The sequence below is a fragment of the Hemiscyllium ocellatum genome, chromosome 35 (assembly GCF_020745735.1).
Source record: "Hemiscyllium ocellatum isolate sHemOce1 chromosome 35, sHemOce1.pat.X.cur, whole genome shotgun sequence".
NCBI classification, from domain to species: domain Eukaryota; kingdom Metazoa; phylum Chordata; class Chondrichthyes; order Orectolobiformes; family Hemiscylliidae; genus Hemiscyllium; species Hemiscyllium ocellatum.
In genome coordinates this window covers 28,825,153-28,851,910 of record NC_083435.1, presented here as the reverse complement: position 1 = coordinate 28,851,910, position 26,758 = coordinate 28,825,153, and the positions used below count along the sequence as shown (strand labels likewise).

Sequence of the window (26,758 nt, the reverse complement as noted above, 5' to 3'; positions counted from 1 at the left end):
GCCTATTGTCAATTAACCCTGCTCAGAGTGTTGAAAATCCTCAACCAACCAGGAATGCACTTCTCAGTGATTGTAGACATCCTCAAACTTTGTTCGTAAGAGTTCATCCAAGATGCAGAGTTAGCAAACACTTCGGACTTTCCACTGAAGAACAAAGAAAGAGCAAAGAACAAAAAAAATTACATCCCAGGAACAGGCCCTTCGGACCTCCAAGCCTGAACTGATCCAAATGTACTGTCTAAACCTCTCGATCAATTCTGAAGCATCTGTATCCCTCTACTCCCCATCAACTCATGCTTTTATCCAGACGTATATTAAATGAAACTGCCGCGCATGCCTCTACCACCTCTGCTGTCAACACGTTCCAAACTCCCACCAGCCTCTGTGTAAAGTACTTGCCACCTGTAACCCCCTTAAGCTTTTCACCTCTCACCTTGAAAGCGTGACCTCTCGTTACTGAACCCTCCACCCTGGGTAAAAGCTTGTCTCTGTCTATCCTATCTATACTCTTCATGATTTTGTAAACCTCAATCAGGTACCCCCTCGATCTCCGTTTTTCTCTAATGAAAATAAATCTAACCTACTGAACCTTCCTTCATATCAGTACCTTCAATACCAGGCAACATCCTGATCAACCTTCTCTGCACCCTCTCCAAAGCATCCACATCCTTTTGGTAATGTGGCACCCAGAAATGTACGCAGTATTCTCAATGCGGCCGAACCAATGTCTTGTACAATGTTAACATGAATTACCAGCTCTTATATTCAATATCCCGCCCAATGAAGGCAAGGATACTATATGCCTTCTTGACCACTCTATCTATCTGTGCAGCAACCTTCAGGGTAAAATGGACCTGCACTCTCAGATTTATCTGCTCATCACTTTTTCCCAAGGCTCTTCCATTCACTGTATAATTCGCTCTAGAATTAGTCTTGCCTAAATGCGTCACTTCACATTTGTCTGAATTGAAAGCCATCTGCCACTTTTCCGCCCAACTCTCCATTCTATCTCTTTCCTCCTGTATTCTCTGACTGTCCATTATGCTTTCTTCACCAATCTTCGTGTCATTGCAAACTCATTGATCATCAGTGCACTCTTCCAGATTATTTATGTATATTACAAACAGCAGTGACCCCTGTGGAACACCACTGGTCAACTTTCTCCATTTAGAGAAACTCTTCATCTCCTGGTGCTCAACCAGTTCTTTATCCACCTCGCTAGAACATCCTGCACATCATATGACTTCACTTTCTCCATTAGTCTACCATGGGGAACCTCATCAAACGCCTTACTAAAGTCCATGTTTATGACATCAACAGCCCTCGCTTCATCTATCAACTTGGTCACTTCCTCAAAGAATTCTATCAAGTTGGTAAGGCACGATCTCCCCCGCACAAAACCATGTTGCCTATCCCTGATAATCCCATTATTTTCTAAATTTAAATAGATCCTATCCCTCAGTACCTTCTCCAGCAACTTTCCCACCACCAACGTCAGGCTCAGTAGTCTTTAGTTAACTGGGATATCCCGACTACCCTTCTTGTACAGGAAGACAACATGAGCAACCCTCCAGTCCTCCAGCATCTCACCAGAAAGATATTTGTCAGGGCCACGGCTATTTCCTCTCTCGCCTTCCTCAGCAACCTGGGATAGATCCCATGTGGTCGTGGGGATTTGTCTACCTTAATAACCTCTAGCCTACCCAACACATCTTCTCTACTTATGTCAACTTGATCCAGACTAATCAAACTTCTATCTCTAATCTCAACATTCATCATATTCCTCTCCTCAGTGAACACTGATGCAAAGTAATCATTCAGAAAATTGACCATTCTCTCAGGTTCGAAGGACAGCCTTCCTTCGTTATCCTTTAGTGGTCCAATCCTTTCTCTAGTTACCCACTTGCTTTTTATAGAAAAATAAAATGCTTTGGGATTCATCTTAATTTTGCTCGCTAAAGCTATTTCATGACGGCTTTTAGACCGGTTGATTCTTCGTTTAAGACTTGTCCTACTCTTCCGATATTCTGTCAGGGTCGTTCTATTCTTAGCTGTCTCGACATTATGTGTGCTTCCCTTTTCCTCTTGGCTCATCATACAGTTTCTCCTGTCATCCACTGTTCATGAATCTTGGCCTTCCTATCCTTTGTCTTCAACGGGACATGCTTATCCTGCACTACTGTTAATGTATCTTTGAAAGCCTCCCACATCTTAAATATTGGCTTCCCTTCTATTACCCAATTTTCCATCTACAAATTAATTTAATTTCAAAGCACGAGTATTTGGTGTTTTTCACTTCCTGGTTTCCTGCTGGTGATATTAACTCAATGTAACTAGCTGCCCATTCCATTTGACAACAGCACACATTGAACTTGGTAAAACGTTCTGCTAACTTGAAGTTGCGAGACGGGAAATTCATGCCACAGTGTATCACCGCGCCCTTCTGAGCTGCTTTCTGCAATTTTATTCTTAGTTGGATATATATCATGATATGACATTTCTTTAAACCGAGGATGACAAGATAGTTTCGGAGACTTCTTTGGGAGGAATGTGTGGAGTAGCATCCTAGGACGGATCGTAATCGTGCTACTTGACAAGACTCAAGCTGAGCATGTTCTGATTGTTTCGGATGTGAAAGGGTGGATCTTGGCCCCACATCGGCCTTTGACTGAAACATTATTTTTTTCTGAGGAAAGGACAACACTGGCACACGAGTTATTTTTCAACATTTACCAAATGATCTGTCTATTCACTGTTTACGTGAGATTATAGAATTTTTAAAAATGAAAATATTCACTCATGACCAATTACACAGCAATTAATAGATAATTAAACTATTAATGATTAATTAATTACAGATGAACAGCTAATTGGTCTAAGAGACCGATGAAAAATCCTAATTTAAAACGATTCCTTTTGGCAAAAGTGTTATAAGAGCAGTTGGATTTGCATGCACTTGCTGTTAAATGATCCATAAGTGGCCAGATGACATTTAACTCCAACATGTCTGAAGCCTTGCTCCTCCTAAATATTCATGTTCTTTTGTTTTCCATTTGGGCCTCCTCAGTGCTGTACATTAGAGTGAAATAATGGAAAACCCAAGAGAAACGAATGGATCTCTCAGTAACTGGACAGAGTTTCTTGAAACTCAAAGATGGAGTTCTTACAAAACGGGCGAAGTAATCTTCATTGCGATTGTAACGGGATCTCTGAGTGTGGTAACCCTCGTGGGAAACGTCCTTGTATTTATTTCCATTAAAATAAACAGGCAATTGCAAACTATTAACAACTACTTCATTCTCAGTTTAGCCTGCGCTGATGTCATCGTTGGAGTAACGGTGAATCTGTTCACCATTTATAGTCTCCTTGGCTACTGGCCTCTGGGTCCAGTGATGTGCGATTTATGGCTTGCTGTCGATTACGTTGTCAGCAATGCCTCTTCCATGAATCTTCTTATCATCAGCTTTGACCGCTACTTCTGTGTGACCAAACCCCTTAGCTACCCTGTAAGGAGGACACCAAAGGTTGCAGGCCTGATGATCGGAGCCGTTTGGGTGGTGTCATTTATTGTATGGGCTCCTGCCATTCTCTTCTGGCAGTTCATTGTCGGGCAGAGAACTGTTAATGAAGGATAGTGTTTCATACAGTTCTTCTCCAATCCTGCTGTAACTTTCGGCACTTCAATAGCTTCCTTCTATCTGCCAGTCACCATCATGGTGATTTTATATGTGTATATATCACGGGCTAGCAAAAGTCGAATAAAGGTGGATGAAAAAGAGTCTGGAACTAATAAGGAACAAGTTTCCCCTAGCTTTGAGGTGGGTAAGGTACTGAAATCGAATCAGAACAACATATCAAATGCTTCTGATAGGCTTACACAAGTGAAATTGCCAAAAGGGACAATAACTCATGGAAGAATAATTGATCATTTCGATGAAAGAGATGAGGTGTGCTTGGGTGAGTCAACTTCTTCCATTATGAGTCCATCAAAAAAAAGTTGGTAGGGTTTATCAGTGAGCATGGAAATGTCTGCACTGTGATGGATAACTGCAAAGTCTCCTATACAAGGATGGTTAATCAACGACAAAACAGCAATGACCATTGAACCACACCTGGAATCGTTGCAGATCTTCGAAGCAATAACGGGAAGGACAGGGAGATCGCAGAAACCCAGAAAACGAGTGTAACAATTCATAATACTGCTCAGAAGAGAAAGATCAATGTAACGAGAGAAATGAAAGTGACTCGGACTATTTTGGCGATTCTCCTGGCATTTATCATCACTTGGACTCCATGCAATGTCATGATGCTCATTAGCACGTTCTGTCCCATCTGTATTCCAAGCACAGTTTGGGATATCGGATATTGGATATTTTACATCAATAGCACTGTCAATCCAACCTGTTATGCACTCTGTAATGCTACTTTCAAGAAAACCTTCAAACATCTTCTCTTGTGCCAGTTTAAGCGCTATGGTGCAAAAAGTTAAAGAAAGTAAGCTACAAGCAAAATATCATGAACGCTCCATGGGAATTGATGATGATGACTTTCAAATATGTATCTAAAACTACGAGCATGTGGTGTATTTATTGTGTCAGAAAAGACTCAGGTAGACCATATTACTCGCCATTTTTGAAGCACACTTTAGTTTTATTCAATTAATTCGTAATTTCTGTTATCAAGGATTGTCTGCTGACGAGACTTGGAGATGAATTGTCCAATGTCAAAGTTGCATAAAAAATTTGAATGGTTGGTGAGAATTGTTCATTATTAATGGAAAAATAATTGATCTTTGTGGTGAAGGAAAGCAGATGAAGTTCACTATTTTCCTCATTAACCAATTTTAAAAAATAATAAATAACTGATTTCTCGTATAAATTTAGCACAGTCGGGTGGACAGCACTTAGCATTGTTAGACAAGTGTTATTGATATGGGGTTATGGACAAACGAACTCGATTAGAACCCCTTTTTATTTGATTAGATTACTTACAGTGTGGAAACAGGCCCTTTGGTCCAACAAGTCCACACCGACCTGCTAAAGCGCAACGCACCCAGTCCAATTCCCCTACATTTACCCCTTCACCTAGCACTTCCGGGCAATTTAGCATGGCCAATTCACCTAACTTGCACATGTTCGGACTGTGGGAGAAAACCGGAGCACCCAGTGGAAACCCAAGCAGACACTGGGAGAATGTGCAATCTCCATGCAGTTAGTCGCCTGAGGCGGGAATTGAACGGAGGTGAGTGGCGCTATGAGGCAGCGGTGCTAACCACTGTGCCACCGTGCACCAATGTGGAAGACTCAAGGTCGGTGTCCATGGTTTCCAAATTATTAAAAATAAATAGCATATCTCACCGTTAAATGAATAACAGTGTAAATTAATGTAACATATTTATTTAAATAATAAAATGCCTATCGTGTTTCCAGTGCACCTGACCTCTTTTATTGGGTCTTATCAGGTCCATTTAGTTTATTAGATACTAGCTTATTCATTGTTGCGAAAATAAAGAAAACGATTCCTGCTTTTAAGCCACAGATGTTTCATTTAAAGACCCAGGAACTCACTGTCGTGTATCCAGGCTGATACCAAAGCAACAAACATATGCATTTCATGTGTTTAAGATCTATGTCAGCATTGAAACATAATTAATATGAATATTACTTTGGCTTCATTGTACACTGGATAATTGGAGCCCACTGTCTTTGCGGATTTTCAACAGGTGGGATTTGACTACTTCGGTCTTTTCCACCCACATCTGCTTGGTTGGAGAGCTTCTTTTCCTCACTCTCCATCCACCACTCATTTTCTGTACAACTCGGGTCAGTGCCATCCCTCAGATCTGCAGCAGGAACATCAGGTCGGCGGATAATCTTTCAGTCTTTCACAGGTATCTTTTACATTCCTGCAAACTGTAAAGACCAAATTGAAACAGTGCAAATTGAGTACAATGTACAATGCACTGAGTAGATTTTATTCTCAAATCGGCTTTCTTAGGCACAATGAATTTCTCACACACATTCACGTTGGTCAGGTTTGTGGCCCAAACGTCTGGCAAGGATTTGAGTGATGACCCAAGAAATGTCCCTGGCCTTCCTTCATGTCAAATGGTTGAGATTTCCACAGCAACGAAGTGCTGAATTTCCAAGTGAAAGTGTTAACTTCTCAATTAATCCGAAATTCCCAAATATTGATGTGCATATTTCAAGCTAACCTGACATTCTCTCTCCTTTGACTCAACACCTGGTTCACTAGAGAAATGCAATTCAGTATCAGAAAACAAAAATGAGCCGAATTATGTTGCAGATTCGTTATTATATTCCTCATCGACCCCTTGGGGAGACATTCAATAACAACTTGCATTTGTCTCGGGTGTTTAGTGGAGTTCTAAAGCACTAAGCAGAAACAATTGCAAAATATTGTTCAGCAACATTGGACGACAGGAAAAATGACTTTGCTACCATATAGGGTAAAGAGGGATATGAAAGGGATTTTGCAGCTGGAGGCACTTTATTCTGGATTCTGTTGGGACGGGGAAATTGTGCAAGAGAGTACCATCTAGGTCGCAAATGCAAGAAGTTGTATTCCAACCGTGAAGAACACTGGCAGCAAAAGATGGAAAGGGCAACAATATCACGGCATTCACGTCTGTCCCAACAAGGAGAAATTATGTGAGCCTGCAAATGGGCTCCGCAGCCACGTTGGAACAGACTATAGCTAACTCTTCCCACACAGGAAACAGTCAAAGTAGGATAACCAACAAAACGAGGCGGTGGGAGGAGAAGTTTACAGGGTAAACACTCAGGGTAAATAATTTTCAACGTAAACAGAGTAAAAGATTGGGGGAAAATATAGAAAAGACAACATCAGTCTTAACTAATATTCCATATTATGGAACACAAGATGGGTTTCGACCAGTATCATCATTTCATATGTTAATGAGATTCATTCTTTCCATCCTTAGTTTTCTACATTGTCCTCGCCAGTTGCATTAAATAGATCTTCCGCTGCTTTTCCCACTAATCCAGATCTAGTAATACCAATATAGCCTTCCGTCTTGTTTATCCCAGCAGTGTTTCTTGCAATCTGACTCCATGTTTCCCATTGCCTCTTCTATCATTTCCAATGGCCTTCTTGCTATACAAACAAATGGGATGCGACCTCTGGCCTTTCATGCCCTTCCTTCCCACCACCCATGGTCCCAAAAGAAATCAGTGCAGTTGAAGTATTGACTGCTTTTTCTTTCTCCCATGTGATCAACTATATTTCCTGCACAAAATGGTGTCTCCTCTCCACGAAAGACATCAAATGCAGACTGAAATGATTTTTTTAGGATACTTCTATTTCGTCCTCAGTCTTTATCCTTAGCTTCCAATAGCTTTAACGTTTTGCTTCTCACTCTACGCTCTCTACCCTCAGTCTCCGATACTATTAAATCTTTCAGCTCAAATGAAGCATGCCATTTCATATTTTGTTGAATTTGCAGCTTTAAAACTCGCAAAACTCTGTTCACAAACTTCAGGTCATAATTACTACTTTCATTCTCCTGGGCGGTACATTCATTTATTGAAGTATGGTTATGCACAGCCACTGAGATAGTGGGAATGTTTTTCTGTTTTTGCAGGTGAGGATTGCTTGATGAGTTACCTGCCTGTGAGATCGTCCAGACTTCTGGAATCCACTTTTTTGATGAATCTGGGAATAGCTGGGCGTGGTTTCTGAGATGGCGTCAATAGTGAATAGGACATTTGACTGGCTGACTGGTTTGCTAATGCAGAGAAATGCTAATAAAATAGTTTCAATTTCTGGAGATTCCGAGGAATGTTAAGATTCAAGCACATTGCTGTGTATCTGGAGTCACACGTAGACCAGTCCAGGTAAGGACAGCATTTTCTTTTCCTAAATGACACACATAAACAAGATGAGTTTATTCAAGAACTGACAACAGTTTCATCGCCACCATCTGATTATTCACAACTTCATTTTCTTTTGTGATTGAATTCAAATTCAGCATCTGCGATGGAAGAATGCAAACATAAGTTCATCGAACACTACTTGGAATACATGGATCAATAGTATTTTTTTTGAATTTGTATTGAAGTCTTTAATTTACTTTTTAAATTTAGTCCTTCACACTGCATTATTACGGAAAGTGTTTTAGTCGTTTCCTCCATTCAGATAGAGACAAATTATTGGATTTGTTCTTTGACTATTTCCTTGCACCTGATTTTAAAATCTTCTGTAATGGAACCACGTTGGTATTTATTTTGTTAATCTTTACCATTATGAAAATTTATAGAGGATTTTACAATCTTTTTTAGCTAGTTTTCCCATTTGTACCATTTTACTCTATTATTTGAGAATGAGTGTCAATACACTCCTCAGGCAATCTTTGGTAACTTGAGATGACATGTTTTTGATCTGATACAATCTTCATTAGCCACAGATGGAAACTTTCCTTGTTGAGTTTTTGAGCATGGTGGAAATGTATTTTCATTGTGAGTTGTGTATTAGTTCCTTAGATGTTAACTATTGCTAGTCCACCATCAGATATTCCATTGCATTTTCCTCATCCACCATCACCACATCTCCCCTCTGATCGTCATAGCACACTTTGTTTAGAATTAATGCTGTGGTTTCTGATTTTAAACTTAGTATATCAATATTCATGTTATGGTCACTCCTTTGTAAACTATATTTTGTAACAAAGTTATCAGTTGCCCATCTTTCTTTGCATAATACACAACCTAAAACAAATCACTGCCAAGATGGTTCCCTTATGTACAGCTCTAGAAACATATTTCACATGCATTTGAGAATTTGTCCCATACAAACTGTGCTAGTATTAATTAGGGTCACGAGGTTCATATATCAATTGAAAACTTGCGTGTTTATTCTGTCATCCTGTCACAAGCACGTCGAATTTCCAAAATAAAATTTACTTTCTCACTCCTGTATGCTAATCTTTCGTGAACAGAGCTATACCACCACCATTTTCCAGCATCCTGTCATTCTGAATATCACTAATACAGATTTTCAAGTCCAAGCTTTCATTTTCTTTTTGCCACACCTCTATAATTGCAATCGAATCATGCTTATGGATTTCCATTTAACTTGACAATTGATGACAAGTACTGCAAGTGCAAAGCACAAATTTCTTAATTCAGCTTTCTTTATTGTCTCTTTTACCTTTAGCCATATCGGTTAACATACTTTTCTGTTTTCGTTCATTGTATTTCCTACTATTCTCTGACTATTATTTTAATTTTGCCTTGATCTATTACTGTATCCTCTCGCTTAAACTTATGGAACCATCTATATAGGCTCCCTTATTGTCCAAATCAGTTACAGCCTTTGTATCTACAATTCAGGTGACTTGCCCTGAAGACTGACTCCAGCACTGTTCAATTGATACCCATCTCAACAATACAGCCACATTTTTCCAGTACTAGTGTTGAATCATCACAAACTAGCAATCAGTATTCTCACATCAGCCATTGAATCACACATCAATAACTCTAAACTTTTTGATCAAATGCTATTTTTTACGTAGTTCAGTTTTTGCATCAAGGATTGCCTCATTAAAAGTTCTTTTTAGTTCTGTGGCAGATCCTCATACTTGCAATGCAAAACCTCTCTATTAGACTACCCATGTCATTGGTACCTGCAAGGAGAAATATGACTGGATCGTCTCGCTTCACCTGCAATCTCTTATCCAGCAGTAGAACTGTATATTAAAGTAATTGGATGTGCTGTTGCCTGCATGAGCAGTTGTATTGATTGAGGACTAAGACTGATCAACAGTTGTATCCATGAAAAAGTTGGAATCAGATTCTGTCAGCCTAACTCATGTCCTGAAGAAGATTGATAGTTTTCCTTGCCTTGTTAAATACAAATAAATTAGGTTTATCTTGGTTCTAATTTCGTCAATTGACTTGCAAGATTTTAACCACTGATCAATGAGTAATTTTCAAGCTTTCCCACCCCACCACTACCCCCCCCCCCCCCGCAATCCCCCGCCCCCCCCACCCCCGGCCTTCTCTCTCTTACAGTCAATCTAGTGGTAATTGTCATCCTATCATGGCCTCTCCACTTGTACAAATTACTACCTGATGGCTGTGGCAACAGCAGGTCCACTTGTCATCTTCTCTTCGATCTTATTGGATCAACTCATTTCCTATTTTTTTCCCAGTATCTTTTCTGGAGATCACTCCTGTGTATAATATCATATTTATCCTTCTTGATGTATGTACTGAATGCTCTGTCTGGTTTGTTGTCACTTTCTCACTTGATCGATTTGTAGCCATTTGTTGCCAGAAGTTGAAAACAAAGTATTGCACTGGCAAAACTGCACTTGAGATTCTATCAATCACATGCATTGTGATTTGTTTAAAAAGCATCCCATTCTACTTAACAGTTGTACCCAGAGACATCGTTGATTGTGTTCCTTAATTTTGTAAGGAAAAGGCAAGCTATTATACAGATCCTGCATGGGTGGCATTTGATTGGTTTGATACGATTTTCACACCATTGATCCCATATACCTTAATACCTTTTGTCAATGTGCTCACCATCCGATACATTTTCATGATTAGATGAGTCCGAAAGCAACTCAGGAGTACTGGAGAAAACTGCACTGACCCAGAGATTGAGAGCAGAAGGAACTCTGCAATTTTATTCTTCACAATATCAGGCAGTTTCATTTTCCTTTGGCTTTTATTTGTTATAAACTTCTCATACTTTACAATTGCAGGCAATATTCCTGAAAATTACAATTATTCCTTCGACATCTTTGCAAATGTTGGCAACATGCTGGTGGATTTAATTTGCTGTACACATGTATTTACTTATGGTGCCACTCAGTCCAAGTTCAGCGAACAGTTCAAGAGTGTTGTGAAACATTCATGTTCATCAATGTCACATTTTCTTAACTAGTGCTGGGAGCCCCATGTTTCCAGTAACATTCATCCTCGTTTAACTAGAGGTTTCCATTGGTAGAACTTGAGCAGTGTTAGTGGAGTGGGGACTGTGAGGGAGGATCCCAGTCAGGTAACATGAGTAGTGCGGATTTTGGAGGGGAAAGTCTGAACTCTCATTGAAATGATTGTGTAAAGGAGTGACTGCAGTCTCTTCTCCTTATTTATTATTTCTAATCCTTAGGAAAGAAAAGATCTGTTTAATAATGAAGATAAATATGTATGAATAAAATCACTTATGTCAACAATCTGCTGTTATTTGAAGTTATTTCTGATTATACTTGACTAAAGGTGCCTCTATTTCATTCTGTCATCTGTTTTTCGCAACACTAGCGTGGTAGGGAGTGCTAAGGGCCTGAGACCGTATACTTTGAGTCAGTCACATCCTTCTCTCCCTCTCTCGCTCTCTCTCTCCCTGTGTCCCTCTCTCTCCATCAATCTCTGTCTCTTGTCTTTCACCTTCTGACATTGTTGGGAAACATGAGCCTTGTCGGTAGTTTATGAGCATCACCAGTTTCAGTACTGATCGAAAAAACCTGGCTTCGGCAGGCTGGTAGCTTGAACTCATAATTTCGCAGTCCGTCCGCTATGGAGTGGCCTGATGCCCACAGTAGCCCTGCAGTAGGCTCACATAGGAAGCAGATAGGTCATCATTGGTGTTTGATGCTCAGTTGGTCGTCGTCTATAGCAGAGCTTCACGCGCAGAGCAGAGCTGTGTCCGTTGTTCAGCATATGTTTGAGTTCAGCACCGACAGGACGTGACGTCCTGGACACTTTTGCAGGCAAGGCCTGGCGACATCAAGAGGCAAGGTCCAACGTGTATTGCTTGAAAGGCTATATATATATATATATACACGTATTTCAAAATTTTTCCTAATATTTTGCATTTAGTTAAATGCTACCAAAGTTGTCACTGAAAGTGGCACATTTGTAAATGTTTCATTGCACTCATTTGAGAATTGCGACAATAAAACTCATTCTATTCCCACCCCCTCAGTCTCTGTTAGGAAGTGGGTTTATCTCAGCAAAGGACAGCAAAGGAGCTTACATTAACATATGAAATAGTAGAAGTAGATCATTCAGCCATGGAACAGTACAATGGCTCACTTATTTGTGTTCCAAATTCTATATTCCAACATAGCCCAATAAGATTTGATTCCTTACTAACAAGAACCTAATTATGTTAGCTTCAAAAGCACTTGTTCAATGTCTCAATTTCCACTGTTTTTCCAATGAAATATTCTAATTTTACATCGTGTTGAAAAGGGAAGATTCCTCCCATCTTTTTCCAAAAGGTGTGACATTTAGTGATTAAAAGTTGGGTTTCCCTAATTCTGGACTGCCTCACAAGAGGTCACTTTCTATCCTCATCCATGTCAAGGATATTTACGAGTCAAGAGTGTGGTGCTGGAAAAGCACAGCAGTCAGGCATCATCCGAGGACCAGGAGAATCGACGTTTTGGACATAAGCCCTCCATAAGGAATGATGTTTATGGGAACGTGTCTGAAGGATTTCATTCTCTCAGGATATTCAGGACACAACACAGTTTGATGAAGTCACCCCCCACTTTTCTGTACTCCAACGAAGAGATGTCCAGTCACCCCCAACTTTCCTCTTAAGACAACATATGTATTCCAAATATGAATGTGCAAAACCACCTTTGAAAATCCAACACGCGCATTTATATCCCTTCTTAAATAAGGCAAGTATTCTTGTTCTAACTATTCAAGATGTGGTCTTGTTACTGCTCTGTAAAATGGGAACATGACATCCTTAGATTTTTGTTTATTTTTCCGGTGATGAAGGGCGTGATGCTGAGAATGTCTCTAGCCTTAAAACTTGTCCTTAAACATGAAGATTAAAATGTAGTAATGTAGATTAAAATGGAGTAATAGAACACATTTGTTGCACACTAGAAAAAAAACCGAAAGGCAGAGAGGGTTAGACCACAAAAAGGGAGAACCCAGTTATGCAGAAGATAAAAATATCTGTTCTCACCAACATCTCAAAAATATCTCCTCTGACCAAGTTATAATTTCCAATCTCGCATTTTAAGTCTAACAGAGAAAACTGCAAAGGTTTTTTATTATTATTATTGAATTCTGGGTTTGCACTCTTAAGTTTCCTATGTTAACCTGAGGAAGTTATACTCCTTACTGTAATTCATTCCCAGCTCTTCCCTTAGATACCTAACTGCAGAGAGTCATTTGATTATTGTAATCGTTTTCTTGATTCAGTGGATCCCTCACTAGTCCATAAATCTCAGCATAAGTTGATCAGAGGTCTTTCTTTCATTCCGCCAAACATGCTGGCATTTACTTGCTGCCCAAGAATGGCGGAGCAGAGAGGACAGTGCTTTCGCTCATATTGTATCAGCACTGGATAAAGTCACTTGCAGACAATTCTCACTGCTCACTGGCATGTGACTCATTCTTTGAATTTACCTCTGCACAAAGTGTCTTCTATATCCAGGGCACATTTGATGAATTAACTCTCCCAAAGATCCCCCGAATCTTCCATCTCATCACATGGCCTGGTAATTCCAGCCTATAAATGAACATCTTGTGTTTGTTTTCATTATTTGAGCACTTGATCATACACCTCCTAGTCCCAATGCTTTTGATTGTGTATGGAAGTAATTCTCTACTCCAGATCATCAATTTTCTTTTCCAGGTTCTGTGCCAATTTCCTAATTCATTGTATTTTAAATCCAAACATAAGGCTACAATCCTCTATGTACCACACAGCAAAAACGGCGTGGCCTTGAGTCATGTTATGCAACAGAAGGATCTTGGGGTTTAGATATATAACTCTTTAAAATTTGCATCAGGTAAAGACAGGATGGTTAATAAAACGTTTGGCACTCTGTCTTTTAATATAAGTGTTGAGAGGTAATGTCGAGGTTGCACAGGACATTGATGGAATATTTTGTCCATTCTGATCGCCCTGTTAAAAGATTATTATTAAGCTGGAGAGAGTTAAGAAGAAAGTTGCCAAGATGGTGCGGGGATGAAAATTTGATATATAAAAGGCTAGATAGGTTACTTAGTTCTGCTACCTCACCGTGCCGGAGACCCAGTTTAGTTTCCCGCCTTAAGCAAATGTCTGTGTGGAGTTGGCATTTCGGCGTGGTGATCACCTCCAGGTGATCCGGTTTCCCTGACAGTCAAAGATATGCAGGTTAGGTGGATTGACGATGTTAAAATTAATCGTAGTATCCATGGATGTGCAAGCCAAGTGGGTCAGCAATAGTAAATGCAGGAATGCAGGATATGCAATACTCTTTGCAGAGTTAGTGCAGACTGATGGTCCTGGTAGCATGTATTTGCACGCTGTGCTTTCTATAAGTAAAGGGAACAACATTCTTAGAGTGTTGCTCAGTATGTCGAGTAGCTTTCATGTGAAGTTAGCGTTCATAATGTCTCTGGGAAAATCGAGGTCAAAGCTTCAAATCATTTTCAATAAGATAATTGAATTTTTCAAAGCTGTGCAAGGATTTGGTCAGTCAACAGCCCAATATAGACCTGCACGTGAATAATACAGATCATGCCACATAGATCATACATGTGTTACCTTATTTAAGTGTTCCGAACAACCCCCAGATAATTCGGATGAGAGGCATCTTACTTCACGCTATTGGAACTCTTCAACAATATTATTTGCATTGCATTCCAATCAATTTCTTCCTAAATCTCCCTTGTCAAAGGTAGTTTACGATGTTTCAATATTCTAGCTTTGCTGATGATTTTTAAATCCCACAAGTTTTCTTTTAAATGGCACCCTGCAGTTTGTTATTGTATTGCATTTGTTTGTAATAATGCATTAATTTCTCAATGGAAAACTGCATTACCTTGATCAATTGAAGATTTGAAGATCCATATTCACAAAATCACAGCCCAGAATATGGTAAAACCACGAAGTCGGAGAAAGTGAGGACTGCATATGCTGGAGATCAGAGATGGAAATGTGCTGCTGGAAAATCGCAGCAGGTCAGGCAGCATCCAAGGAGCAGGAGACCCTACGTTTGGCATGAGCCCTTCTTCAGGAATTCAGCCATCCCTGAATAAGGGCTCAGGCCCGAAACGCCGATTTTCCTGCTCCTTGGATGCTGCCTGACCTGCTGCGCTTTTCCAGCAACACATTTTCAAATTCACGAATTAGACAAGTCGGATTTGAGATCGAATTACTAACTGAACACAGCGGAATTAAATTATCCCTAACGCACTGTGATTGATTTAAACACAGACCAGGTGGTGCTTGAAACATCATCATTGCTGACAGGGCATTACTCCCTATTTTCGTTACTTATCCAATGCACGCATAAGTGCTCAATCCTTACAGCTGTCTCATTCAATCTGAGAACTAAATATATTTCACCTTAAGTTAACGTAGCTTGTATGAATCGATATCTGTTGTTTCTGTTTCAAAAGCAAGCCAAACCTGTATTGCAAGATGTTGTAAGCTGAATGTCCCTGTGGAGATCATTCAGGTATAAATTAAAGGCTGTAATTCTGTTTCCCTTCAAAGTTTTAATTAGAGAAAGTGCCTGCAGCTAAACGGGGCGGTTTAAATAATACATAATAATATGGAATTATTTCTCAATGTCAGGAAAATATACTGCATGACTCTTGCTATCGTTGGTGTCCCTGGTAAGTGATAAAGACTTGAAAATCTTGAAGATTTGCATATGAACTGCTGTCTGCTTTGACTGTGTTACTGTCACAGTTACTCACTGATCTAGATAAAACATCAGGGAAATCAAATGCCCTGAATTATTATTGTCATTTTAATTCCATTACATTACCTCAAACTAAATATTTTTGTAACTCAGAAATATAACAGGTTACTGCAGTTACGAGAATATTGTGAATCAGTTATCAGCACATTGAGGGGGTGTCAGGCAAAGTGGACTTTCTGAGGTGCAATGGTGATATTCGTGCCTTTGAGACAAGAGACCAAGGTTCAGGTTCCATCCATTTCAAATGTGGATAACAGCATCAATGAACAAACTGATTAAGAACAAATGTAGTTACTGAAGGTAGTTGGTACTTTGTGCATAGCACTGTGGAATTGTTTCGAATGCGAATCATTACTTGGCTTGAAACCTATAACCACAGTGATTATGTACGACTGGGAATAACAGCCAGGGTGGGACTGCGCTGAAGCTGACACACTAACTGGAGTAGAATTCATTGGCTTTTTGCTTTGTAAATACTCAAGGAAACTGGTTTCTCCATTCACAGTGTTATCACTGTCTGAACGTAATTCATAGGATGGAGAATAATTTTTTTTTTCTCTGCTTGTTGAAGTAATTTGTTAAAAGATTCTAAATATGAATTGGACAACTGTAAGGGTTGAGCAATTTTGCATGCATTGGATAAATATTGAGAATAGGGAACAACATCCTGCCAGAAATTATGTTAATGTTTCATGTACCACTAGTCTATCTTTATATAATCACAGTGTGCCAATGATAACTTAATTCCGCCGTACTCATTTGGCAATTCAAACTTTATCTATGTTTGTCCTAAAATGCGCTAACAGACAAATTGTAACTGTGTTATGGACAGCTGAAAAAGACGATGTATTTTTTTCTACCATTTCCAAACTTTTGTATAATGGCTCAGGTTTACACAAAGCGGACAGTCAGGGTAAACATGATTAGCTTTAACACTCATAAGTCACAGTGGCAAAGTAGTGATTTCTTTGGACCAGTGAATGAAACGGCCAGGCAGCTTTCTGGGGATGCTGCTTCAAATCAGAAAACAAAAGAATGTCGTATCGAAATTAAAATTTCATCTAGTTAAAGAAGATCATAAAACTATAATTGATTGTCGGAAATGAAAATCTAACTAATTGCTTTCCTGGAATCAGGGAAATTTGCTGACTTTGTTTCGTCTTTACTTCATGTAATTTCCAATCCACGCTGCCGTAATTGGCTCTGAAGTAGCCTTATAGGTCACTGTGATGGTAATCATGAGCAGGTGCAAAAGAACTGATCTTTCAGCACGTTCCCAGAAATCCCCTCCACCAACATTGTTCTCGTAAACTGTGACCTGGAGTGTGGGGATACGTTAGTACGGCTGATTCTGTGCTTGTATATTGTTTCAGACGTTAGCATAGCCTTTATAACAAAGGGGTCGACGTGTTCCAGTAGGATAATTCACGGTGAGGATGATCTTTATGAACAAAATGGCTGCTAAGCTGCAGAAAATGTTGGCTTTAAGCATCTATGTCTGTCTTCACTACCCATGCACAATTAAAAACCTCTTGTCAACTTGATGAAAATGGTCAGAACATTTAAACTTAGGTGCATAATGCAGACATTTAAATAGGGTGTAGGCTTTCTAGGTGCCTCGATTGGTCAACTATATCCGTCCTTATTTATAGGTAATATGGATTATTTTCCTGGCGTCCTATTGGAAACGTTTTTTATCCCATTTTCTGTAGCATCGATGCAAGTAATTTGAAATGTTTCATGTGGATGTTCACAGTTGCTTATACTGTTAAAATGGTCTCTTGAAATGCAGCTGAAAAATGAGTTGCTGGATAAGCGCAGCGGGTCAGGCAACATCTAAGGAGCAGGAGAATCGACATTTCGGGCATAAGCCCTTCTTCACTTTAACTGCAGACAGTCTCGTTAAAATGAAGTGTTCTGAAGGGGAAATAAAGGTCAGAACTCCAATGAAATGAAAGATAGGCTTTTGCCTGAGCTAACGAGGAATAGATGAGGATGGCTACAGACGACTCTAACCTATTGCCAATAAATGGGGCTCTTCCAGGTTGTTTGCCAATACAGAACAAGTCAACATCAGTGATGTATTTTGAAAGTTCAGAGATGTTGTTCCTACTAGTTGTCGTGGCTCCCCACGACGTAATTTATTTTTGCTTCACAGTTCCATTTCAGAGTCAGAAGAGGGAAGGCGTAGCCTGTGCTGGCAGTAATCAAAGAATTTTAGAATTTTGAGGCTCAAGAAACATTCGCATTGTTTTCAGTCTTTTCAGTTAAATATATATAAAGAATTTGCTGACAAAAATACTTCTTAAGCTTATATTCATCAGGGCATTGCGCAAGAATCAAATAGAAGAAATTCTACTTGACTCATAATCCGTAGCTCAGCATATCTTGCAGGTTTTGCACAATTTGGGATCCCAGTGTGACAAATTGAGAAATCATCACAAGTGCATTCGAAGTAAATTGTTTTATACATTAAGTATCCTGAAAACCTACAATAACTATTTTTCATTTAATGATCTTTCAATTCACAAGAATGAATGATACACTGCAGTTATTGAATTGCACACCATGTGATTGACTAATGTTTGGCTGACTGATAATTATCACTGATTTGGATGTAACCTACCAAGGTTTCTGTTCTACTCTCAGCGGTGCACCTCATTCAAAAAAAAACATGAGTTTCAAGAAATGGCGGTCAGTCCAGAACATTAATATATCATTTTATTAAATTGTGCATAATGAAATAGATCGTTTCGTTAGGCGACAAAGCACTTCAATATATGATGTATTTAGCAACTGGTGATCAAGACAATATAATGAAGCAGTTATTCAGAATGACATTGAATTTTAAGCATTGGATAAAACCATTAAGGCAATTTCTGACAACATACTGTTTCGTATGAATACTTCCCCATCTCTATTATTGCAACCTAGTCATCATGACATTCTACTTGTTTATAAATCATGTCTTTAACTATGTTGACCTTAAGTACATTTTTGATTCTTTCGAAGCAATTCACAGCAAGTATATGATTCTGGTAAGATCACCATTTATTGCCCTTTCAAAATAGTCCTTGAGAATGTGATGGCCAGCTGCCAGGTCTGAGAGGTTCAAGGTGGAGTGCCTTTAGAATGAAATCGTCAGGATTTTATCCGAGAGGCAATAAAAGACAAAGAGTCAGGCTCTGATATTCAAAGTGGTGTTGACATTTTCAGTGGTGTCAGACGAGCAGACATCCATGAAACTGGAAAGTATTTAATGAGTTGCGCAGTATGGACATGTTTCGGGGAGTAAGGAAGTGAGTTAAATGCCACAGAATTCCTAACTCCTAGATTTTAGCTATTGCGTAGATATATGTTAAGATTAACATTGTTCCGTTGAAGCAAGTTTTGGAAAATTCCACCTTCTCTACCTAAAGGTGCTGCTCCTGAATGCAGTCACAGATTTATTGTGTTGATCTCACATTCATTAATTTTAGAGAGACAATAAAGTTGAATACATTTTCTCTGCTGACACGATCAAAAGCTCTCACGATTTTACAAACTTCTTTTGGTTCTCTTTGCCTTCTTGGAGGCGAAAAATAAAAGCCGTAAACTGTCTGGTCAATATCAATCAGTTCAAAAATCGTCCTTGTCGTGCATTTGAAACGTATAAATGCTGCTCATGTGGAGGAAAGACGAAAGACGCTGGAATACTGTTGAGAAACAAATAGGCTAAGCTACAGATCTCAGCCCGTATTTGATCAGAGAGTCAGCACGATCAGAGCATTTAGTGAGTGCTGTTAGTGAGAATCATTAAGGGAGTGCCACGCTGTCAGAGCATCAGGACTGATGGAGTGCTGCATTTCAGAGATCAGTGTAGAGAGATGTTTGCGAGCACTTAGTACTGATGGGGGAGCCGTTGACTCAGACGGTAAACGCCAAGCGAGTGCTGCATTGTCAGAATGTTAATGTTGATGCAACTTTGCACTGTCAGGTGGTCAGTGCTGAGACAATACTGCAAAGCCAGAGGGTAAGTACAGAGGGTGCACTGCTATATCGGGCCTAAAAATGTGCTGTGTATTCATATTTTTTTCCGAATGAAAGTGTCTCACTGCAAGTGTCATCACTGAAGCAGTGCTGCACTGTCAGAGGGCCACTACTGAGGAACCGCTTCACTGTCATAGAGTCGGTACTGCAGCAATGCTGCACTGACAGACTGCCAGTTCTGAGGGACAGCTGTTATTTTTTTCAGAACGCACTTAATAAGGAAGATCCACAGGATCGATACTCAGGACATACTGCACAGTCAGATGCTTAGTACTAAAACAGTGACAGAAAGTCACACTGTCAGAGTGTCAATTCAAAATTTCCACATTGTAATGGTTTGAATAGAATGTCAGTTGCACTGTCAGAGTTTCAGTACTGAGGGACTGTCGGTGTCAATGCTGAGGGAGTGTTGCACTGCCAGAAGTTCAGTAGAAAGTATATGCTTCACGGCTAAATGTTCAGCATTGATTCGTAGTGTATTCGTAGTGAGGTAGAGCTGCATTGTCACAGAGTGTGTGGAATGAGAGAAAGACACTCCATCTGATGCTCAGTACTACGGAATGTTGCAATGCCAGAAAGCCAGTATTGAGGGAACGCTGCACTATCACATAGTCAGTATTGAGTGAATACTGCGCTGTCAGAGGGCCAGTCTGGGGGAGTGTTGCATTGTCAGCCTTCCTGAGAACTAGTACTCAAGAAACACTGTCTGAGTGTCAGTGCAGAGAGAATGTTGCACTTTCAGAACGACAATTTACGTGAGTGCTGCACTGTCAGTAATGATAGAGAGCAGATGGAAAGTATTCCAAGGTTTGTGGCATCGCAGCACTCCCGTAGCATTGTTTCTGGTGGAGTGGTACTCCCTTATTATACACACTGTGACAATTCAGCACTCCCTCAGTAATGATGCAACTGACAGTGTTGCAATTCTTCACGACACATTCTCTACTGACTTTCTGACAGTGCAGGGATTTCCTCAGGACTGACCCTCGCTCAGTGCAGCATTCCCTTGGTTCAGAAATCTCTGATAGTGCAACACTGCCTCCGTGCTAATTTGGTAACAGTTCAGGACTGACCCTTTTGGTGTTGGGCTCCCTTAAAATTAAAATCGTCGATCACTTAACAGCTTGTCTGATGCTGGACCATTCCTTCTATACTGATTGTCTGAAGTGCAGAGTTCCTTCAGTACTGGCTTTCTGACATTGCAATACTGCCCCTGTCCTGCGGGTGTTTAATTGTCAGAGGGTCAGTACTGAGGGAGTGCTGCACTGTGAGAGAGTCAGTACAGTGAGAATGCTGCATTGTCAGAGCTCCATGATTGCACCACTCTCTGATCAGGTCAATGTTTGTGTTCTTATCAGTATTTCAAGGAAAGTAATGTAACATTTGTGCACTGGCTCTGATTTGTTTTTTTCAGCAGCATCCATCAACATTTGTCTGTCCTTGTGAAATTTCCCCAAATGGTGCTCTTGCTGACGGAAGAACTCTATATCTACAGATTTATGTAGGAAATCATAGAACAGAAAGAATCCTTATTCTATGTGGAATGAAGGTGTGAAGGACTGCTTTAGGGAAGAATGCTGAAAATGATAACAAAATATTGATAATGCACAAGCAAGAACGAAGTAGGATAATAACAGGGAATAATGCTTAATATACCAGTTGAGATCACCATCATTACAGGTAGGCAACTACTAAGTTATTAATGTTCCTCCACAGAGACAGACAGAAGAATCAAACCCACCTTTCTACCTCTGTATTCATAACGAATTAAAGTGAAAACTTTTAAAAGAGCCTCATAATTGGCCCCAATAGTTCCAAACTACACTTTATCAATAACTGATCTCAAACTGCAAGTAATCTGTTCTCGATACTAGTTTGAGGTTTCAACAAAATACCTAGTTTTTTTTTCATTGTACAATAACTTTATTGGAGCAAAGTTAAACAACACAGTAATCTAATAGGTGTATGCATTAAACAAAAAACCTTTGTTTTCAGCCTCTATCACATAAATTAGAGACGTACAAAAATATTTAAATAAAATAAAATAGCAAAATTGTTAAGATTACTGAAATGTTTTTTCACATGTGTTATTCCACAGACATAAAAGATGGCCTTTTGGTTGATTTTTCTGAAGCTATCTATCAAGATAATGTTTTACGTTCTTTTAGATAAAAGCAATAACACTTATGATTTAGGTTTGCATTGTCTCAGCAACCAGGAACTGGCAAAGGAGGTTAGGTGGGAGGCTTTCACTTTAACATTGCAATATCCGCAGCCGGATTGATTTTTAAAAGAAACGTAGTCGAATAATGAAATTCAAACTCTGACCACGCCCTGCCAGACTGAGCGTCTGTCGCAAGCATTCTCACGTACCACTTAATATCTTTCATTTACTTGAAAATAGTGTTTCTTCCAGACTGGCTGGAGGAAATTCCCATGTGCCTTACTCATTAACTGGCGATTTATTTTATCTATTTCAACAAAATGCTGAAGCGACTGAAGAACCTTCTGATCAGGGAACCATCTACAATTTATCCAGTCCTGGATTCGCGAATAAATAAAGGCTTGTTTGGACTGTTTTCTTTTTTTTAATGCAAGTTGTTACCCATAGACCAAACGGCACCTTTAGCTTACAATTCTAATTCACAGCTCTGAACCAACATTGATTTGTAAAGCAAAAACAAAAACAATGGCAACCATGGTGGGGGTTGTGGGGGTGAGGCATGAGAAAGACATGGTTGGTGGCGAGTTTTACGTCAGGCGCACCATGACGCAAGCCTGGGGCGAGTTTGGGAAGTCAAGAATATATAGCATGGCCACCTTTAATATTTGAAGACTCTAAATGTGAATTTAAATATCTATTTCAATACTTAAATGTAAAAATGAGTTCACTGGGTATACTTTAATTGCAATTACGGGCAGTAGGCTTCTGATTCAAAATATTTAGATGGGAAAGATAAATTATTTCGGTTAGAAGATAGATCAATGCTAACCTTCTCTTTTTTACAATTACAGTGTAAGCCTTTTTGCATTGATGACAGTTGTTGATAATTTTCCTCAGTTTCTGATCATACTGAGAAGTCGATGAAATAAATTTTCTTCAGCATTCTCATAACTTTACAAAATGTTTTGAACACACCACAGTAGGAAGCCTATTGTCAATGAACCCTGTTCAGAGAGTTGAACATACTCAACCACACAGTAATTGTTGACATCCACAAACTTTGCTCGTAAGAGATCATACAGGGTACAGCGTTAGCAAACACTTTGCACTTTCCATTGAAGAGTGAAAATAAAATACTTATTTTCTTCTGCTGGAAATATCACAGGATCTGTGTATTCAATGCCAACGGCAGATTCCGTTTAAAAAGAAATGTCACAGGTTTTGCAGCAGTAAAATCCATTGAAACAGAGTTGAAATACAATATTTAATGACTAGGAAGGTTTCTTCTGACGGTATAGAATGTTTTACAACTATTAATAGACACACTCATAGCTATTCAAACAATTGTTTTCTTCACAATTTCAAAAAATTAACACTTTTGATCCATTTGTACTTTAACATATACCTCTCTGAGTATCTTCATTTTTATATTTTCCATCTATCAATTAATTTAATTCCAAAGAACCGGTATTTGGTGTTTTTCGCTTCATGGTTGCTGCTGGTGATATTATCTCAATGGAACTAGTTGCCATTCCACTTAATAACAGCACACACAGAACTTGGTAAAACGTTCTGTAAACTTGAAGGTGGGAGACGGGAAATTCATGCCACAGTAGATCATCGAACCCTTCTGAGCTGTGTTTTGCACATTCATTCTTTGTTGGATCAACATCATGACATAACATGCCTTTAAATCGAGGATGACAAGATGGGTTTGGAGATTTCTTTAGGAGCAAGGTTTGGAGTAGATTCCGAGGACGTCTCTTAATCGTGCTACTTGACAACACTCAGGTTGAGCGTGTTCTCACTCTTTCAGATGTCAAAAGGTGGATATTTGCCCCACATCTGCCTTTGCCTGAAACATTTCTTTTTCTGAGGAAAGGACAACACTGCACACGAGTTAATTTTCAACACTACCCTCGGTGATCTGGCTATTCACTGTTTTCGTGAGTTTGTAGAAAAACAATGAAAGTCGTCATGACCATTTACACAGCAATTAATCGTTAATTAGACTATAAATGATTAATTAATTACATACTAACAGCTAACTGGTCTAAGAGACTGATGAGAAATTCCTAATTTAAGATGAATCCTTCTGGCAAAGGTATTGAAGTTTAAATGAGCAGTTTGATTAGCATGCACTGGCTGTTGGAGAATCCATAATTGGCCAGATGACTTTTAACTTCAACATGTCTGAAGCCCAGCTCCTAATACATGTTCATTTTCTTTTGTTTTCCTTTTGGAACACCTCAGTGCTAACTGTACATCAGGGTGAACTGATGGAAAAACCAACAGAAACGAATGGATCTCTCAGTACCTGGAAAGGGTTTCTTGAAATTCAAAGACGGAGTTCTTACAAAACCGGTGAAGTAATCTTCATTGCGATTGTAACGGGATCTCTGAGTGTGGTAACCCTCGTGGGGAACGTTCTCGTTATTATTTCCATCAGAGTAAACAGGCAATTGCAAACTATTAACAACAACTTCATTTTCAGCTTAGCCTGCGCTGATGTCACTGTTGGAGTAACGATGAATCTGTTCACCATTTACAGTCTCCTTGGCTACTGGCCTCTGGGTCCGGTGGTGTGCGATTTATGGCTTGTTGTCGATTACGTTGTCAGCAATGCCTCTTCCATGAATCTTCTCATCATCAGCTTAGATCGCTACTTCTGTGTGACCAAACCCCTTAGCTATCCCGTAAGGAGGACACCAAAGGTTGCAGGCATGATGATCGCAGCCGTTTGGGTGGTGTCATTTATTGTATGGGCTCCTGCCATTCTCTTCTGGCAGTTCATCGTCGGGCAGAGAACAGTTCGTGAAGGAGAATGTTATATACAGTTCTTCTCCAATCCTGCTGCAACTTTCGGCACTTCAATAGCTGCCTTCTATCTGCCAGTGACCATCATGGTGATTTTATATGTGTATATATCACGGGCTAGCAAAAGTAGAATGAAGTTAGATAAAAAAGAGTCTGGATCTAATAAGGAACTAGTTTCCCCCAGCCTTCAGGTGGGTAAGATACTGAAATCGAATCCGAGCAACATATCTAATGCTTCTGTTAGGCTGCCACAAGTGAAAATGCCAAAAGGTACAATAATTGATGGAAGAATAATTGATCATTTCAATGAAAGAGAGGAGGTGTGCTTGGGTGAGTCAACTTCTTCCATTACGATTCCATCAAACAACCAGTTAGTAGGGCCTATCAGTGGGAATCGAAATGTCTGCAATGTGATGGATAACTGCAGAGTCTCCAATACAAGGATGGTAAATCAACGACATAACATTAATGACCATGGAACCACACCTGGAAACGTTGGAGATCTTCGAAGCAATAACGGGAAGCATAGGAAGATCACAGAAACCCAAAAAACGAGTAAAATAATTCATAATACTGCTCAGAATAGAAAGGTCAGTGTTACGAGAGAAATGAAAGTGACTAGAACTATTCTGGCGATTCTCCTGGCATTTATAATCACTTGGACTCCATACAATGTCATGGTGCTCATTAGCACGTTCTGTCCCATCTGTATTCCAAGCACAGTTTGGAATATCGGATATTGGATATTTTACATAAATAGCACTGTCAATCCTGCCTGTTATGCACTCTGTAATGCTACTTTCAAGAAAACCTTCAAACATCTTCTGTTGTGCCAGTTCAAGAGCAGTGGTGCAAAAAATTAAAGAAAAGAAGCCACAAGCAAAATACCACGAGCACTCCATGTAATGTGATGATGACGACTTTCAAATATATATCTATAAGTGCAGGCCTGTGATGTGTTTATTGTATCAGAAGAGACTAAGGTAGACCATATTACACGCCATTTTTGAAGCACACCTCAGTTTTACCCAATTAATTCATAATGTCTCTTATCAATGATGGTTTGCTGACGAGACTGGGAGATGAATTGTCCAATATCAAATTTGCACAGAAATTTCGAATGGCCGGTGAGATTTGTTCATTATTAATGAAAAAAATAAATCATCTTTGTAGTGCAGGAAAGCAGAAGTTCATTATTTTCAACATTATCCAATAAAAAATGTTGATACAAACGGAATTCTTGTATAAATTCAGCATGCTCGGGTGGACAGCACTTCGCATTGTTGTACAGTCGTGTTTATCTGGGGTTATGGAAAAACACACTCGATTAGAACCTCTTTTTAATTTGCTGAGGAAGAGTCGACGTCGGTTCCCATGCTTCCCAAATTATTAAAAATAAATAAATGCCTCACCACTGAATGAATATTAGTGTACATTAATTTAACATATTTATTTAAATAATACCATGCCTATCGTGTTTCCAGCGCACCTGACCTCTTTTACCGGGTCTTATCACGTCCACTTAATTTATTAGATACTAGCTTATTCATTATTGTGAAAATAAAGAAAACGATTCATGCTTTTAAGCCATAGATGCTTCAGCTAAAGATTGAGAAAGTCACTGTCATGTACCCAGGACGATATCTGAGCAACAAACTCATGCAGGTCATGTGTTTAAGATCTGTGTCACCAATGAACCAACATTAATAAGAACATAGTCTTGACTACAGTGGACTCTGGATAATTGGTGTCTACTGTCTTTGGGGATTTGAAACAGGAGGAATTTGATTACTTCGGTCTTTTCCAGGTACATCTGCTTGGTTGGAGAGCTTGTTATCCTCACTCTCCATCCCCCTCTCATTTTCTGTACAATTTGGCTCAGTGTCATCCCTCAGATTTGCAGCAGGAGCACGAGGTCAGAGGCTAATGTTTCAGTCTTTCACAGGTATCCTTTCCATTCCGGCGGGTTTCTGCCAACTGAAAAGACCAAATTGAAACAGTGCAAATTGAGTACAATATACAATGCACTCAGT

General features: G+C 39.5%; 1 protein-coding gene and 1 pseudogene across 1 annotated transcript; both read left to right on the top strand.

Annotated features, from left to right (window-relative positions):
- Positions 1–3,089: 3,089 nt before the first annotated feature.
- LOC132832598 (muscarinic acetylcholine receptor M2-like) lies at positions 3,090–4,489 on the top strand (annotated as a pseudogene).
- A 19,608-nt stretch (positions 4,490–24,097) lies between these two features.
- LOC132832597 (muscarinic acetylcholine receptor M2-like) lies at positions 24,098–25,588 on the top strand. The gene has a single exon (XM_060850684.1). It carries the CDS (start codon positions 24,098–24,100, stop codon positions 25,586–25,588), a length of 1,491 nt encoding a protein of 496 aa, XP_060706667.1.
- Positions 25,589–26,758: the final 1,170 nt, after the last annotated feature.

Bases quoted from the DNA above. Each gene is read 5' to 3' on its own strand.
- LOC132832597 (XM_060850684.1), top strand. From the start codon at position 24,098: ATGTCTGAAGCCCAGCTCCTAATACATGTTCATTTTCTTTTGTTTTCC.